Genomic DNA, 17,897 nt, shown 5'->3' with positions numbered 1-17,897 from the left:
GGGCAGGCACCCCCCAGCGTGGCACCTTGACCAGCGGGGACGGCAGGAAGCGCCCCGGGCTCATGACCTCTGCACTCCTGTTCTCGGGCCCCAGTCGCCCCCACCTGGACCAGAACCTGGGCCCAGGGCCCAGCAACTGCACTTTCGCAATCCCCCCCCAACCCACCGTCGAGTTGCCCTGAGACTCCCCAGCTTTAGCACCACGGGGATTGGGTAAGACTTTGAGCCCTGGAGCCAGGTGGCTTGGCTTCCAGTCCTCTCCCACCTGTAGTCATCTGTGACTTTGGGCACATGAGGTGACTTATCTGGGATTTCTTAGGCACCCAGTGGGGATTAGATTGCATCCACCCCGAGAGCTGTTGAGAGGCTTAACTCAGAAAGTTCTCCCCGAGCCCCGAGGGAGGCTCCTAGAGCAGGGCCCTGTGCTCAGCTTGGCCTCACGCTGCCGTGACCTGGGCACTTAGAGAAGCTGGTCGTGAGTAGGTATTGATTTCAAAATGAAAAGTTAAAGAAAAAACACCCGATGGCCTGGTTCCCACCCCCGGGGATTCTGATCTAATTCTCTGGTGTTCAGCCTGGACATCTGGGTTTGGGGAAGTTCCCTGCTGATTAGAATGCGTAGCAAAGTCTGGAACTGCAAGTTTAGTGTTTCAAGGCCTGGAATCTGGAACTAGACTAACTGGGTACTAATGCCAGTCATTCTACTCACTGTCCGACCGGAGACAAGTTCTCCAACCTCCCAGTGCCTGTGATAACCACACCAACCTCCAGGACCTCTGTGACCAAAGCCAGGGGCCCAGTCATGGATCAGTACTATCAACCACTATCTTCGTCTTCGTCGTTGTCATCGTCATGGGAGTTACCATTATCTCTAGGACCAACTGATTTTTTCTGACACACACTCCCTAGTGTGGCCAGAGTTCAACCATCCTCACTGGAAAATAAAGACTCTACTTACTGGAAATAGGAAAAGATGATTCTGATGCTCTTGTTTTCTGGTCTTTCTAGTGTCCAGGTGCAGTCCTCATTGGGATTGAGTTGCAGGATTAGGGCCCGGTGGACATCTGACTGGCTGGAACCTCCCAAGCTAGCCTGGCAGCTTGATTTGCCTGGGAGAGACCATGGTTCACAATGAATAAACTCAGCTGCCCCTGGCCTTCTCCTTCAGCAATTAGGTCTCTACCCCTTATAGGTAATATTCATACAAGCATGCACGTAATTGTGATGGTATTTAGTTCGTTCCAAAGTAAGCCACCATCCAATGATTTCCCCGTCTTAGAGCTCTTAGGGAGAAAAAATGTATGATTTCTCTATATGTGGATCATAAAAAATAAAGACTATAGGGGTGCCTGGGTGGCTCAGTCAGTTAAAAGTCTGTCTTCCGCTCAGGTCATGATCCCGGGGTCTTGGAATTGAGTCCCACACCGGACTCCCTGCTCAGTGGGGAGGCTGCTTCTCGCTCTCCATCTGCCTGCCACTCCCCCTACTTGTGTACTCTCTTTCTCTGTGTCAAATGAAGAAACAGAATCTTTTTTAAAAAAATTAATTAAATAAATACTATATTAGGGCTTAAGGAAAGATGGTTTTACCAAGAAGCTATATCTATAATATATAAATAACTCTTATAACTCAACGATTAAAAGACAACCCAATAAATAATAGGGAAACAACAAAAATAGCTATTTCTCTAAAGAACACATAAAGGCCAATAAACACATGAAGAAATACTCAACATCATTAGTCATCGGGGAAATGCAATTCGAAACCACAGTGAGATACGACTTCACACCATTAAAGATGCAAAACAAAACTAGAGTGAAAAACACAAAGTAAAGGAGTCTTGACAAGGATGCGGAGAGATTGGAACCCTCCTGCAAAGCTCGTGGGAAGGTAAAATGGGACAGCTGCTGGGAAAACGGTCTGACAATTCCTCAAAAGATGAAACAGGGAATTCCCATAACCCAGCCGTTCTACTTCTAGTTTCTTCTAGGCATATCTCCAAAGGAATGAAAACATATGTTCACACAAAGAAGTGTACACTAATGTTTATTTATAGCAGCATTAGCCAAAATACCAAATAAGTGGAAACAACCCAAATGGGCATCAACTGACAAATACGTAAAACAGGGTCTATCTGTGTAATGCAGGATTATTCAGCAATGACAAGGGATGAGGTACTAATGTATGGTACGGCGCGGATGCATCTTGTAAATATGACACTGAGCATAAGACCGCAGATTATAGGATTTCTATGCATATGAAAAGTCCTGATTAGGGAAATCTGTAGAGACAGAAAATAGATTAGTGGTTGCATTGGGCTGAGAGTATTGGGAAATATGGGGAGTACCTGCCAATGGGTACAGAGTTTCTTTTTGGGATGATGAAAATGTTCCCAAATTAAAGAATGGTGACAGTTGTACAATTCTGTGTGTATACTAAAAACCAGTAAATTTTACATTTTAGAAGAGTGCATTTATATATAATATAATTCATCATAATTCATATTATATGAATTATATCCTAATAAAGCTGTTACTAAAAGAAAAAGGAGGAGGAGGAAGAGGGGCAGGAGCAGCAGTGGTGGCTATAATGGAACATGAACAAGAAAATTAAATACTTCATGATGAAACCCAAAAAACAGTTAAAAACTCCACTTAGAAACAAAAAGCTTTTCATTTCCCTTTTCATCAGCAAGTGAACGGTGATGTCCTTATAACAATAGTCTCTTATTTATTTTCCCCTAACAATTACTATTATGTTTATTAGTAAAAAATATCAGAAAGCAAAGACAATTAAAGATAAAAGCATAGGGTCCCTGGGTAGCTCATTCATTAAGCATCTGCCTTTGGCTCGAGTCATGATTCCAGAGTCCTGCGATGGAGGCCCACATCAGACTCCATGCTCGGCAGGAAGCCTCTTCTCCCTCTCCCACCACCCGCCCCCCACCCTGCCGCTTGTGTTCCCTCTCTCTCTGTGTGTCTCTGTCAAATAAATAAATAAATAAATAAATCTTTTTTTTTTTTTTATTTTTTTTTTTTTTTTTTTTTTTAAAGATTTTATTTATTTATTTGACAGAGAGAAATCACAAGTAGGCAGAGAGGCAGGCAGAGAGAGAGGAGGAAGCAGGCTCCCTGCTGAGTAGAGAGCCCGATGCGGGGCTCGATCCCAGGACCCTGAGATCATGACCTGAGCTGAAGGCAGCGGCTTAACCACTGAGCCACCCAGGCGCCCCTTTTTTTTTTTTTTTAAAGATAAAAGTATAATCCCACCCACTGAGAAAAAAAAATCACCATTAAAACCTTGTTGTAGAAACTTCCAGAACCTTTTCTTTTCTCGTCTACTTCTAGATATTTTTTTAAAGATTTTATTTATTTACTTGAGAGAGAGACAGTGAGAGAGAGCATGAAGGAGGAGTTCAGAGAGAGAAGCAGACTCCCCATGGAGCTAGGAGCCCGATGCGGGACTCGATCCCGGGACTCCAGGATCATGACCTGAGCTGAAGGCAGTCGTCCAACCAACTGAGCCACCCAGGCGTCCCTACTTCTAGATTTTTAAAGATGCTCCAATGTATATATTTTAAACATAAACACCATCATAGTGTACAAACGTCGGGTAGTCGTCTTCTCTCTTAAGGTCGATCCTGGGCACCTTTCTTACGATTTCTAAGAAATCGCCAAAGTTACACCTTTGTTTGCCTTTACAACTTACAGAATAAATGAAGGAAATTTATACTGCTTTTTACATTAGGTAAATGCAGTGTGTTTGTGTGCACTTTTATAATTATTTCCAAAATATTTCATTCACAGGAGTGAAATTACTAGGTAAAATTCTTTACCCTTTTGTATTTTTATGTACATTGTCATATAGGCCTGAAAAGCCTTAGTACTAATTCAAAATCATATCAAGAGCATACAAATAAATGTTCCCTGTATTAAGGCCATTAGCAGATATTAAAACTTGAAAAACTTTCAGCAGAGGCCTCTGGAAAGGAGGTCTCCTTATTTTGATAGGAAACAACAGGTTCAATTTTCTTACCTTCAGATTTGGTCCAATTCAACTCCGTCCAACATGGCACAATTAAGAGGGCCAAGAGGAGGAGCCTTCTTCTCACGGCCTCCATCATAGTCAGGGGAAGAACAGCCTGAAGAGTGGGCAGGCTTTTATACCTTCCAGTGCTCTATATCTGGTTTCAGGGCTTTCTGGAGACTTCAGGGCGTGTGTCCCTTTGACCACATGAGGGCCAGATTGGTGTGAGAACGGGGCAGCTGTGTGATTGATTTCTTATCCGCAACCCCTAACACTGAGTGTTTGCTCTCCCCGATTCACTCCTGGAACGATGACAGAAAGTTCCCCAAGTAAAGCTCTTCAGAGGGGATCTCCAACACATGGCACCCAGTAAGCACCAAGTAATTCCTCCTAGCACCGACCTGGAAACAAACCTTGGCCCTCCTGCTTGTGCAGGTCACGGAGTGGGTAGCACTACTGATACTTTGAGCCTCCACTGCTCTTCACTAAAGACGAAAGTCAAAGGATCAGCTGGGGAGAGAGGTGGCACCTGGGCAAAATGTGGGACTATGTAGGTCACTCTGATGCTGGCCAGGGTACTGAGACTGAGGGGCAGAAGGAGGTGGCCCAGGACAGGGAGGAAAAAGAAAGTACAAGTCCAGGTTCAACTTCCAGGAATTCAAACCATTATGCCTGGAGAGCCTGGAGCAAGTGACCTAAAGTCTCCTAGGCACTCTGTTTTACAGATGACAGAAAGGAATCCTGGTGTCCAAGGTGACACGGGTGCTGTAGTGGCAAGGCCAGCACCTGTGACATCAGGAAATCATGCTCACAAGAACCTATGGGACTTCCCTCTTTTCACTCATTCATTTATTAAAAAATATGTTAGTTACTGTTCTACAGTCTGGGGATTTTGAACGGAACATGAGAAACACAGTCCGTGTCCCCATGGAACTTACTAGGTGGAGGAGATAGGCAACAAACAAACTGTTAAATTACAAATAGTGAGAGGTACTACACATATAAGGGAAGAGGGTGATGGCATAGACTGCAGGGGGAATGCAGTATTAGCATGAAACTGAGAAAGATGAAATTTGAGCAAACAGAAAGAGACATTCATTTGTAATCTGGACTTAGAAGCATTTTAGGCAGAAGAATGGGCAAGTGCAAAGGCCCTGAGGCAGGAATCAGTGGGGCATGTCTACAAAGTAAGGGAAGGCAGGCCAGTGCGTAAAGGGGAGGGAAGTGGGCTGTAAAGTGGGGAGAGGCAAATAATTGTCCAATTGTGAAGTATTTATAGGTCAGATGAGACATTTGGATTTTATTCAAAGTTTGATGGGATTTTTTAAGCAGGAAAATGATGGCCAATTTAAGGACTTTCCCAGCAGCTCTGTGGAGGTAATAATGATAGTTATAGACTGAATTTCTACCTTTAAACCCTTCCTGGGTGCCCTCAAATTTCCATGTTGTTCAGACTGTCCTGCAGCCCAGAAACCCTTACTTGGCTCTAGGACATGAGTTCCCAGGCAGGGCTGTGACCCAGGAGGACTGTTCCCAGTCAGGCCCCCAGATCAGGCATTTGGCATCATACCAGTGCCACAGTGGCAAGGCCAGCACCTGTGACACTGGGAAGCTGTGCTCACAAGCTTGGACACTCACCAAGGTACCTGGCACCACTCAACTCAGTTCCTGTCAGCTCAGAGGCCTCTGCAGCTGGCCACGTACCAGATGGGGACTGGGTGTCCTGGTGTGAGAGTGAGCAAGGGGCAGGTGTACAGGGTGGGGATCCTTCTGATTACTAAGGGCTGCTCACCCTCAGCTGTGTCCACAAACCCCCATGCTACCCTTACTAAAGCCATCCCCTTGTGTCCTATGGATGTGACCCCCTAGCTCCCTGAGCCACCGTCACTGGTGTAAGAGCTCTGTGGTCACTCTCCTGGGAGGGGGACTTCCAGAGGGCAAAGAACCCTGGATTGGTGATCAGGAGACAAGCGGTTCAGACCAGCAATTTACCATGCAATCACAGGATCCCAGGGCCTATTAGTCTATTTTGCTTAATCCTCATGGTCACCTATGCAAGTCCCCAGTTTACATCAAGAAAAAGGAGGCTCAGAGGGGTTAAGAAACTCCCCCAATGGCACAGAGCTAGTGAAAGGTGGAGCTGGACCTGAACCAAGAGTATCTGACTCTGAAAGCTGCATGTTACACTTTGTCCCTACTGCCTCCGAGAGGGGTGTCTCTAAGAGTCCTTGTCGCATCCTGCCTCCTTCACGGACCTTGGGATGCCATGGAATTCCTGTACAGAACATTGTCCTTCTTCCCCCTCTAGTATCTAACTACCTGTTACTAGTTAACTCTTTATATTAAGTATAACACGTGACTCTCATGGAATTCCTGTACAGAACGTGCTCGCACAGGGCCTCCAGGGTCCTGGGCTCTGTGCTGCCCACCAGGTGAGGTCCAGGGGGAAATGGGAGCTCGCTGGCAAGGAGAAAATCGAAGCGCACGTGAACACTGAGACAAGGCCAGAGCAGTAGATGGCAGAGAGGCAGAGAAAATGCTTCAGGAACTCGAGAGAAGTCACTTTTAGATGGAAGGTCTCAGAGCAGGATGCAGGGAAGATGCAGCCTTGAATCTGCCTCCTGAAACTCATTCTGGAGATAGAGGACACTCAGCTACCGTGGATTTTCTCAGCCATTCCAAGGGCTGCTCTGTGAGAGCAGCTCCAGCTCACACACTCCTTCTGGCAAAGTTCTCCACCACTCAAGTCCTAAGACGTCCTCATCAGCCAAGCCTTCTGCTGAAAGAACTGAAACTGCTTACTTCATCGCTCTTCTCCCCCCATCAGCCCAGAGGTAAAAGCTGTTTCCTTCATTCCTTCCCATTGTCCTTTTTCTCCCTCTAGTAGCTAACTACCTGTTACTAGTTAACTCTTTATATTAAGTACAACATGTGACTCTCACAAAGCAAGGGTTTCATTAACAAGGGTAAGTAAGTACAAACTGCGGTTACAGATGGGGAGTCTGTGAAAAAGAAAAAAAGGGTCCACAAGGCTCCGTAAGGAGATCAGGAACAGAAGGGGGCTGATGAGCAGAGGTGGAGAGGAGTAGGTCCTTACTGGCTACTGCTCGGGTCAAGAGAATCCTGGGCTTTGCCATTCAGCTGGAGATGCCTGTCCGCACTTCAAGGCACTGGCAGCTAGGTGAATCAGCACAACCCATTGTGAAAGTGACCAAAAAAGGAGGAAATCTGCTTCTGAAGACTTGGAGAATGACAGAAGAATCTCAACTTTTTGAAATGTCCTTTAGATACCATCAGGCTCAACCCCATCCTATAAGGTCACGCTAAACCCAGAGATGTCCCATTTGCTTGTTCTCGCCCCAAGATGACAATTCTCCTTCAGGACAGTATAACGTAGGTTTCCACAGCAGAGCAGCTAGAGGCAAGTGAATGAAGCCATCATAAAGAGAAGAGCCGAACGAACTATTCCAGCTTGGGAATTTTTGATGAGTCTGAAACTGGAAATGCTCTAAGAGCAATATATATATTTTTCTTCTAATGATAGAGATGACTGAATGCTTTTATTTTCTGCTCTATCCCCATACTGCAATATTATAATATTGTAAGATGGGTGCCCCAAGTCCCAAAGTGGCTAGTACACATATCTAAGTACATTTATAACTAACATCAACACTGGAGGCAGAATATTATTTTCAATATTGCATTTATTCAAAAGTACACAAATATGTTCTATAATACATAATGTAAACATTATAAAATTTGACTTGAATAATACTTCTACTAAAAAACTGCGCATGAAGATATTTGTGCCCACCCAAGTCAGAGTCCCTCGTTTACATCACAGAAGCACGGTGGCAGGTTATCAAAGTCGGCATATAAGTTACATTCGTCACAGCACTGGAGGTTGGGGTAGGACCCAGCGGTGAGGGCTGCAGCTGCAGCAACCTTGTCCTGAGTGAGCAGGGCTGGATTACTCTTTAAGGCCAAACAAAGGGGTGCCTTTGGAGGTCTTGGGGAAAGACATACACAAAGCAAGGCATTAGAATTTCTCTTCTCGGCCCACTGGTCACAGTTATCAGGGGTATCTGCGAAGTTTAGGCCTCGGGCCAACCAAATCATCAGAGCGGCCGGAAACTAGAGCTCGTGCCCCTGTCCCTAATCTAGTCCCTTCCTCTCTAGGATGGCTAGAAATGTAAAATCGGGTCACAGCAAATGAGGGAGAGCAAACTGCCAGCGAGGGTCCCCCCCCTCCCGATCGCTGCAGGCCCATCAAGTGCACAGCATGACCGGGAAGGCGCCACACTGCGCCGACCCCCGCGTGCGGGGATTCTCCTTCTAGCTCCCAGGCTTAATGGCCCGAGGATGGGAGCAGCACCACTTCTAACGACCCATTTCTCCCGGATCGCAGGTTCCTCTCCCCCAAAGCTAATTATCTTTTGTCTCATCTGCGCGCCCTGGGCAGGTGTCCCCCAGGATCTTCACGCAGCTCGGCCTCCCCATGGTCCCACAGGCCCACCTCACGCCCCCACGGCCAAGCACAGTGAATGAGAGAACACCGGGAGAGCTCCCCCAACCCAGCGAAGAGCAGATCGGCTCAGCCTGTCCTCTGCGGGACTCGGAGGCACAGACTCGTTCCCAGCCTCCGCCACAGGCTGCGGTGCCCCGCGCGGAGGGAGGCCCAGCCGGTGTGCTGAGCGGGCCAGCCATGGGGCCCCTCAGTGAGGGGAGTGAAGCCAAGCAGCACAGAGCCACCCAGCCGAGAACATTCTGTTCATGAGCTCACAGCCCTAAGCCAGAAGGGGAAAAAACCAACATTCTATACTCACCTGGCTTTACCTTTTCAAACCCACCTGCTGTCCCTGACCTCTCCCTGGCTGGGACCACAGGGCAAGCAATGACCTGGCTCAAGCCGGGAGCCCCAGGGGGATTTGTCACTCTTACCCACATCACTCACCTCAACGCGTCGGCTATTTTGTAGTAAAGACAGATGACAACAGCCATCAGCACAAGAATGGCCACCAGGATACCACCACCAATGCAGAACATAATTATCGTGTTGACTGTAGAAGACTTAGCTTTGTCTAGGCAGAGAAGTACAGGCTAGCAATGAATGTGGCTTCCCTCCCCACCCAGCCACGGTGCCACCTTAATAGCTTTCTTGAGTGGAAAAAGAATTGAATCCCAAACCATAGATCTTTGCGTGTATAATATACAAATGAGTCTTCCCAAGAAGGCACAGGACCCTAAACGGGCCCAGAGAGGGGTTAAAGGATTTATGTATGAGACGGGAATGAAATGCAAAACCCAGAGAGAAAGAAGCAGGAGAATCTTTTTCTTCCTTTCGCAGGCAGTAATATGCAGCTATTAGTAACAAAACAGGTCGCCCTAAAACAAATAGTCTTACTCCCAAATACCTGGGCATCCTGAAATACAGTCACTTTCAGAATCAGAATGAACTCCACCCTCTACATCAGGCTTAACAATGTCCTATGGGGATAGTTATGGGGAGGACTTTTTTAAAATGTTATGTTCGACAACACTGAAAATATACAAATCCATTTTGTAAATCATACACGCTTCAGGAAAAGTCTTCTATTCTCCCACTTACAACTGCCAATTGTCCTCCTTAATCCTCCCAGGAAATCCAGTTTTTCCGGAATAAGCAATTCGTTTAATCCCACTCCCTGAAACTGGGTAAAAGTGAGTAAGGGCTGAACAACAATCCACTGCCAAAACATACTTACTAGCGTCTAATTCTTGCATGCTCGATGAATGCCGGCAGTAAAAAAAAATTATAATTAATATAAACTTTAGGGAATGGTACATCTTATCAGGCATTCCTTAAACTTTGAATTTGATAGAGTTCTAACTGTCCCTCTTAGGAGTGATTAAGATCTAAGTCTGAACAGCTTGCTTGGAGAGACATCGTCTCCGTGAGAGTGTGACCAGAGTGGACAGCCACTGTCCAGCTCCAACTTCCGTGCCTGTCAGGCCAAAGGCTGTGTGACATCAACACTCTGGACACCAACTGCCTCTCATGGAGTTCTGAATTCCATTCCATGTTCAGATATATTTCAGGACCAGTACTAATATGAGTGTCCCAATACTACTCTACATTATTTACTGTCTCACCTTTTCAAGTTTTGTTCCCTCAGAGAACCTTTTAAGGTCTGACTGTTAATCAAAAGCAAATCTCTGATTTCAGTAAAATAAAAGAAGAGTAATGTGGGGAGGCTAATATCTAAAAACACTCATATATCTAAAAGTTCAACTATGAAGACTGGTTAGACTTTATGTTGTAGCAGCACGATAGTGTTATTGACTATAGTCATTTAACCAGACTCAGGTTAACCTGATTAAGGTCCACTGACTTCAGAATATTATCAGATTTTATGGCTAAGACAAAGATTTCAAAAGCAGCATGAATAGAATGTCTGTTATAAATCAGGTTTCTACTATTTTAAGGTATTCACACCCAGCAAAGCTGATTCAATTAAATGAGGAAATTATTTTAACTATGAAGGGCTACTCCTTGTTGCTCTGGCTAAACCCTGGGTTAAGTCACAAACAGCAGGGGACTCCGCAACAAAACTCGTGGCGTAAGACTCTGAAAATTTCTTTTCTCTATAAAAGCAATGAAAAATCTGACAGAAAAACTGTCTTTTCAGTCTCTTCAACAAATGGTGTTGGGAAAACTGGACAGCCACATGCAGAAGAATGAAACTGGACCATTTCCTTACACCACACACAAAAATAGACTCAAAATGGATGAGAGACTTCAATGTGAGACAGGAATCCATTAAAATCCTTGAGGAGAACACTGGCAGCAACCTCTTCGACCTCAGCCACAGCAACTTCTTCCTAGAAACATCGCCAAAGGCAAGGGAAGCAAGGGCAAAAATGAACTACTGGGACTTCATCAAGACCAAAAGCTTTTGCACAGCAAAGGAAACAGTCAACAAAATCAAAAGACAACTGAGAGAACGCAAGAAGATATTCACAAATGACGTATCAGAAAAAGGTCTAGTATCCAAAATCTATAAAGAACCTACCAAACTCAACACCCAATAAACAAAGAATCCAATCAAGAAATGGGCAGAAGACATGAACAGACATTTCAGCAAAGATGACATCCATGGCCAACATGAAAAAGTGCTCCACATCACTCAACAAATACAAATCAAAACCACAGTGAGATACCACCTCACACCAGTCAGAATGGCTAAAATTAATAAGTTCGGAAAGGACAGATGTTGGCGAGGATGCAGAAGAAACGGGTACTACACTGTTGGTGAAAATGCAAGCTGGTGAAGCCACTCTGGAAAATAGCATGGAGCTTCCTCAAAAAGTTTAAAATAGAGCTACCCTATGACCCAGCAATTACACTACTGATATTTACCCTAAAGATACAAATGTAGTGATCCGAAGGGGCATGTGCACCTGAATGTTTATAGCAGCAATGTCCATAATAGCCAAACTATGGAAAGAACCTAGAAGTCCATCAACAGATGAATGCATAAAGAAAATGTGGTGTATATATATATATACACACAATAGAACACTATACAGCCATCAAAAGAAATGAAATCTTGCCATTTGCAATGATATGGATGGAACTCACGGGTATTAGGCTAAGCGAAGTCAGTCAGTCAGAGAAAGACAATTATCACATGATCTCCCTGATATAACAAATTTGAGATGCAGGGCAGGGGACCGTTGGGAGTAGGGAGGGAAAAAATGAAATGAGATGGACTGGGAGGGAGACAAACCACGAAACAAACTGAGGGCTTCTGGGGGTTGGAGGTAAGTAGGGATAAGGTGGCTGGGTTATGGACATTGGGAGGGTAAGTGCTGTGAAATGTGTAAGCCTGATGGTTCATAGACCTGTACCCCTGAGGCAAATAATACATTATATGTTAATTTTTAAAAACTTGTCTTTTTCAGACTCTGGAAATTAAAAGCTTGCTGCAGCTCAGGAAACATTTTAAAGAACAACTCTCTCAGTATGAACCGCCGGCTTGTGCCACTGTTCCATCATTCACTGTCCAGCTCCATGGCAACCTTGAAAGTAAAACCCAAGCTCCAATGCAGCCACCAAAGGGAAAGTAGAGGTAGAACTCTTTCAAAGCCTCATTCCCGAAGAACTGTCATTCTTTGACCTGTCTTTTGGTCACCTGAAAATCCTCTCTTGCAAAGCTACCTGTATTTGACCTAACTTGGAGTTCTCCCGATGCAAAAAGTCTTCCTCTAAAGGGATTTTGGCAAAAACAACTACAATTGTTTTAACTTCTTGGCTGCCTAAGGTAGTAGATAACATTTGGGGCAAATCACAGAGTAGCCAAAAAGCTTAAAGGAAAGCTGGTAAATCACCTGTCCATAGGAGTTTTGAAAAGCCTTGACATATTCCTGAAACTCTAGGCCATGCATGTATGCTAGGTGCGTGTCCAAGGCTGTTGAGTATCCTCAAGAGAGACACAAGTATTCACCTCTGACTAACCCTAAGGCTTTTCCCAAGCAAAAAGTGAAGGCTATGGCAGAGTTTTCAACTGCTTGGCTAATTGTTGAAGACATGCCCCAATATGGAGTCTCTCATGAAAGACTGGGAGATTTACTGGTTCCAGGAATTTAAGGTAATCTTTGTCCAATCATTACCTGATCACGAAGCTAATCAATAGAGACTTAAGTGTCAACATACAGCAAAGAATTCAGACTTCAGAATTTGTCAAGAGAAGTCACCAACAACAAAGCTTGGAGAGCAGGGAGAAACGGATTTCGAGATTTCCAGAATTGCCATATTCTATTAAATGTCTAGTTTTCAACAAAAGACTAAAGATGAAAGAAAAGAGAAAGGGAAAGGAAGAAGAGAAAGGGAGGGAGAGAAAGGAAGGGAGAGAGGGAAGGGAGAGAGAAAGGAAGGAAAGGAAAGAGAGAAAAAGAGAAGTAAGACTGATAAAAAGGTAAAGGAAAGCAATTAATAAACTTTCCCTAGAAAGCCCAGGCATTGGCCTGACTAGACACAGTCTTCAAATCAACTATTTAAAATACATTCAAAGGAATCCATGTCTAAAGAACTAAAGTATGAGAACAATGTGTCCAATAGAGAACAACAATAAAGAGAAATGATTTTTTTAAAGAGTCAAATAGAAATTTTTGAGTTGGAAAGTATAACTGGAAAAATTCATTAGAGAAGCTTAACAGCAGATCTGAGCAGGCAAAAGAAATAACCAGTGAATTCGAAGATAGATCAATCAAGATGATCCAGTCTGAGGAACAGAAAGAATAAAGAATGAAAAAAATGAACACAGAAATTCCAGTTCCACTACAACACATAGAGAGCTTGGGAGTTGTCACCCTCAAAACAAGAAAAAAGCTGAACCAAGTTGATAATCACCATGTCTTTCTAGGTCTACCAGAGAACTGATGTCATGGAGCAAACAGGCCCCATGAAAGTGAAGAGACAGATGAGTACGGAGAATCACAGCTTCTCAGGAGCAGAAGCCACTGCAGGAGCCAGCAACTGGTAGGAATACTTAACTGGTAAGTGATAAATTGCTGGAGGCTGAAGGAGGACCAGCATGAGAGAAAACAATTCTTGGGGGGGGGGGCTGGTTTTTCTAGTCGGGGGATAGCCACTTTCATGAATTTTACCTCAAGGAGCTTGATGACGGTCTTATAGTGAAGATTGGAGAGTGATGTCCACTGACACCACAGCAGTGGTGACCCTGTTGCTGCTGGGAGATGGCGAAATTCCTCAGTCTCCAGTTAGCCTCCTGATACCACCCCAGCAGTTAGGTGAATTGTGCAGCTTTACCACTGGGTCGAGGTGTAAGCTCAGACTTCCCAGGATCTCCACTGACTAGGGAGGTGGGGGTAGGATCAGTCTCCTCTGATCCTACTCTGGCAGGAAGGGGCGATTTGGGACAACTCTTTATAGCCTAGTGAGAGTGAAGGTCTAGGCTCTCCACTTAGTCTTGGCTGGGGGAAAGGCTGGGCTGGGGGTGGAGCCACAGTTTTTTCTGGGATATCTGACTGGAATACAGGTTCCCTGGCTTGTGAGGCTCCCTTGTCCTTGGTCCTTTGGCTGGAGACAGCAAGATTTTCTCGGGAGCTTTTCTGTCTGCACCCACTGGTGTTTCCATGCCACTGGCTTCTTCATCGCCAAGTCTGGAAATATGAGACAAAACAAAACCCAAGGAGTTCACCACCATGTTCCTTGGATTTCAAGTTTCCTAGCTTGTCTATTTTCTTCCCTTCACCTATCAGGGTCCTGCATTTGTTTTCTATATAATGTCCAGGATTTTTAGCTGCACTTGGTAGAAAGCATAACACAAAGTATATCTACTCCATCTTCCCAGAAGTAGAAGTCCCTCATATGGGGGATTCTGAAATCAATCCTCTACTTGATCAAAGCCACCGTGCCGACCCTAAGAGTGGATGCCTCCTTAAATTTTGTGTCCCAGGCACCTCACATGTGTCATCCTAGGCTGTGCTGTCAAGGATGCCAACATAATTTATCTTTCCAGCTTCATCTCCCACTGCATCTCCCCATACCCCATGTATTTTTATGCCTCTGAGCACTGACCGGCTCTTTCGGCCCCTCGCCTCCTCTACCTGCTGTAACGCTAATCCTGCAAGGCTCCTCTCAGTGCCGACTCCTCTGTAAAATCTTCACGGATTCCCATCTGTCCCCCATGCTAACTAACTGCTGCTTTTCCTCTGTATCTATGCCATTTGCTTGTACCACTCTAAAAGTTTTGAACTCATTTGTCATAAGGATCTCTGATACTTGTTCTAACTCTGAATAGATACTTGTCCTGACTACAGGAACCTATTATGCTCACTCTCAACGAAGCCAACACTCTGGAGTTGAATTAACTGTGGGGTTTTTTCCTACTTTTTACCTCACTCAAAAAGGTTTATTTTTCCAAGTTTCTTTTCTATGCCCTCCATCAAAGCAGCATCTATTCTGAGGGACATGGCCTGGAATGAGCTTAGTCATGATTAAGGAAGACAGGTTATGTAGTCCTTCCCTACAAAGATGACCACTTCATTTCTCGATTTCCTTTTATTCTTGTAGTTACTTGACTTCTCTGTCCAATGAGTCTACAATCTTTTTCAAGGTGAGTTTCATGAGGCAGGAACTCTGGATCCCCAGCATCAAACAGAGGGCCTAGCACCCATTAGGTGCTGACACATTTCATGCGCGATGAGCCAAACATGAATCTTGTCAATCTGACAAAAACTTTCTTGATCCATGTCTCTAAATTCAGACAGAACAACAAATTCAGACATAACAGCAGTGCCTGGGTGGCTTAGTAAAGTGTCTGCCTTCAGCTCAGGTCATGATCGCAAGGCCCTGGGATCTAGTCCCACACTGGACTCCCTACTCAGCAGGGAATCTGCTTCTCCCTCTCCCTCTGCCTCTGCCATTCCCCTCACTTGTATTCTCATTCACGCTCTCTCTCAAATAAATAAAATTTTTAAAAAATCAGACATAACAGTACCAAGAGTATTATTACTTCATTTACTGATAAGAATATTTTGTTCATCTCTTTTAAATCCACAACATTAAGCTACTCATCTTATTACTCCCAACATGCTTTAGCAATATCTTTGAGTTTCATTGCTGATGGCCAGAAGACAATGCAAGGACTAAGACTTTGGCAGATGAAGAAACAGATGGTCAGAGAGCAGAAGTGATTCCCTAGGGTCCCCTAGCAAGTCACTACAGGGCAGGGACTAAGGCCTGGTTCTGTGACCTACTCCTCCAGACCCCTCCTCGCAGGTCCAGTGCCCTTTCACCCCCCTCAACCTATGAAGTGGTGCTCCCCATTCCCAGTGCCCACTAACTCTATTATACAGAGACTTTGACTTTGGCTCTCAGCAGAAAGATATGCAAAGAAATCCAGCTGCATTTCATTTAGGGAAGGGCCTGGTCATTGACAATATTTTCATCCTAGGTGTTCATTGGCAATTCACATGTAGTGATTAGCAAACGTAGTGAGGGTGATGGAAGGGGCCCAGTGTCCCAGACAGCAGAGAGGAGGCAGCAGTTGTGTACAGAATCCATGAGCTGAACTTTGTGGTGTGATCCAGATTACAGGGGCATCTTCCCTGTGGCAAATTCTTAGTAATTCACATACACAAGGACTTTCCCCCAGATCTCTTATTTTGCCAAGTGCCCATCCTGTGACTAACACCTGGGGGCCGGTGGCTGCAAATACCCTCCTACCTATAAACTGCGTATCTAGTGGCAGAAAGCAGCCCAGGTCCCAGGCTGCCAGCAGTAGCGCTGTGAGCCCCCCTTAGGTGACCCAAGTCCCCTCTCTGTGCCTCTTCCACCGCTCCTGCAATTTACCTTCAGACTCCTGCTCAGCTGAAGGCTTTATTGCGGTCCCGGCAACTGTCGTGAGAAGAGCGTAGTTTTGCCTTAAAGAGGGAGGATCTTCTAAATTGAAATCCTATTCTAGCAATACAGGCTACTACAGTATAGTACAGAATCTGTACATGGTAGTTATGTTAAATGCCCTGATAATTCCAAAATCTGTGTCATACGTTAAAACTGGTTCTAATCCTTGCTTTATCTCTTTGGCATAAGTTTTTCTTGCCTTTTAGCATGCACTGTAGTGTTTTGCTGAAAGCCAGACATACCTTTAATGGAGATATGCATAAGAACCGAGGTTATCATGTTCTTAGTGTGGAATTTCATGTTAATCTGGTTAGGAGTTAGGCTGTTTAATGTCTGCTATACTATAGGTGCCAGAGGCTTCAATTTCCTCTAGTATTCTTGCTTTTGTCCCCCCATTGTCTTTTGCTTTCCCTAGAAACTCCTTTTAAAATAGTCTGCATCCTAGTCTCTTCCTTGTAATCTGTTTTTATACTGGAGCCCTGTTGATGTGGCGGTAAGGCACTGGGGAAGGAAAGCACTCCGTAATCTTAAGATTACGGATGAGTTCCTAGCCTGTCATCTTCAAAAGTGTTTGTCTTCCTTTCCAGCCTCCCTCCCCCTACACGTGGCAGGAAGGCTGAAGCAATCGAACTGCTCACCCCCCCGCCCCCCACCCACACATCTTGTTCACAAAAGACTGGCAGTTCCCCTGAGAGTACACCTTTGTTTTTTTTTTTTGTTTTTTTTTTTAAGATTTTATTTATTTATTTGATAGAAATCACAAGTAGATGGAGAGGCAGGCAGAGAGAGAGAGGGAAGCAGGCTCTCTGCTGAGCAGAGAGCCCGATGCGGGACTCGATCCCAGGACTCTGAGATCATGACCTGAGCCGAAGGCAGCGGCTTAACCCACTGAGCCACCCAGGCGCCCCGAGAGTACACCTTTGTTAAGGAGAATACTGTGGACTGTATTTCAAAATGAGCCCCCGCCCCGCCCCGGACAGAGAGCCTGAGGAGATTCTTCTCCATCTTCCTGTGTAAATCTGGTGGGACTACTGAAGTAAAACCCATAAAAGTATGGGGCCTCCTAAAAGTGGGCTCCCAGGAGTATCCTTCTCTCAAACCAGTCCACACTCAGACTCCAGCAATTCATCAACGACCATTTAAGTGTCCCTTCCAGTTACTGCCTCCAGAGAGTTCTGTTCCTGGTAAGCAGATCCCCATTGGGATTTTCTGTATTCACCCACCTCTCCAATTGTCAGAGTGGTGTTTGCCCTGTGACATCAATTATCTGGCGGATTTTTAAAAAGTCATTGATTTTCGGTTTGTTCAGCTTTTTTGTTGTTGTAAAGATGGTTGTGATAAATTCCAAACTCTGTTCATGTCACAGCTGAAGCCACAAATGTTGATTTTTCTTTAAATTAGTAATATAAACCCACATAAACAAAAACTCTTTGATGTAGTCAACATACGAGTGCATAAATGA

General features: G+C 44.9%; 1 protein-coding gene across 2 annotated transcripts in view; it reads right to left on the bottom strand.

The window, feature by feature from the left end:
* LOC131830588 (CUB and zona pellucida-like domain-containing protein 1) overlaps positions 1 to 17,897 on the bottom strand; it is a 35,454-nt gene that overhangs the window by 14,111 nt on the left and 3,446 nt on the right. The window contains exons 1-2 of one of the 2 annotated variants that reach the window (XM_059172931.1): positions 4,036 to 7,850; positions 959 to 1,109 (exon numbers count right to left, since the gene is read on the bottom strand). In XM_059172931.1, the coding sequence (XP_059028914.1) occupies positions 959 to 1,109; positions 4,036 to 4,123 (239 nt within the window). In that variant the 5' untranslated portion in view covers positions 4,124 to 7,850. Of the gene's footprint in view, positions 1 to 958; positions 1,110 to 4,035; positions 7,851 to 17,897 lie in introns of those variants that run through there. The other variant, XM_059172932.1, reaches the window with a different exon arrangement.

Source organism: Mustela lutreola, chromosome 4, assembly GCF_030435805.1.
Source record: "Mustela lutreola isolate mMusLut2 chromosome 4, mMusLut2.pri, whole genome shotgun sequence".
NCBI lineage: Eukaryota > Metazoa > Chordata > Mammalia > Carnivora > Mustelidae > Mustela > Mustela lutreola.
This window is presented reverse-complemented; position numbering and strand designations above follow the sequence as displayed.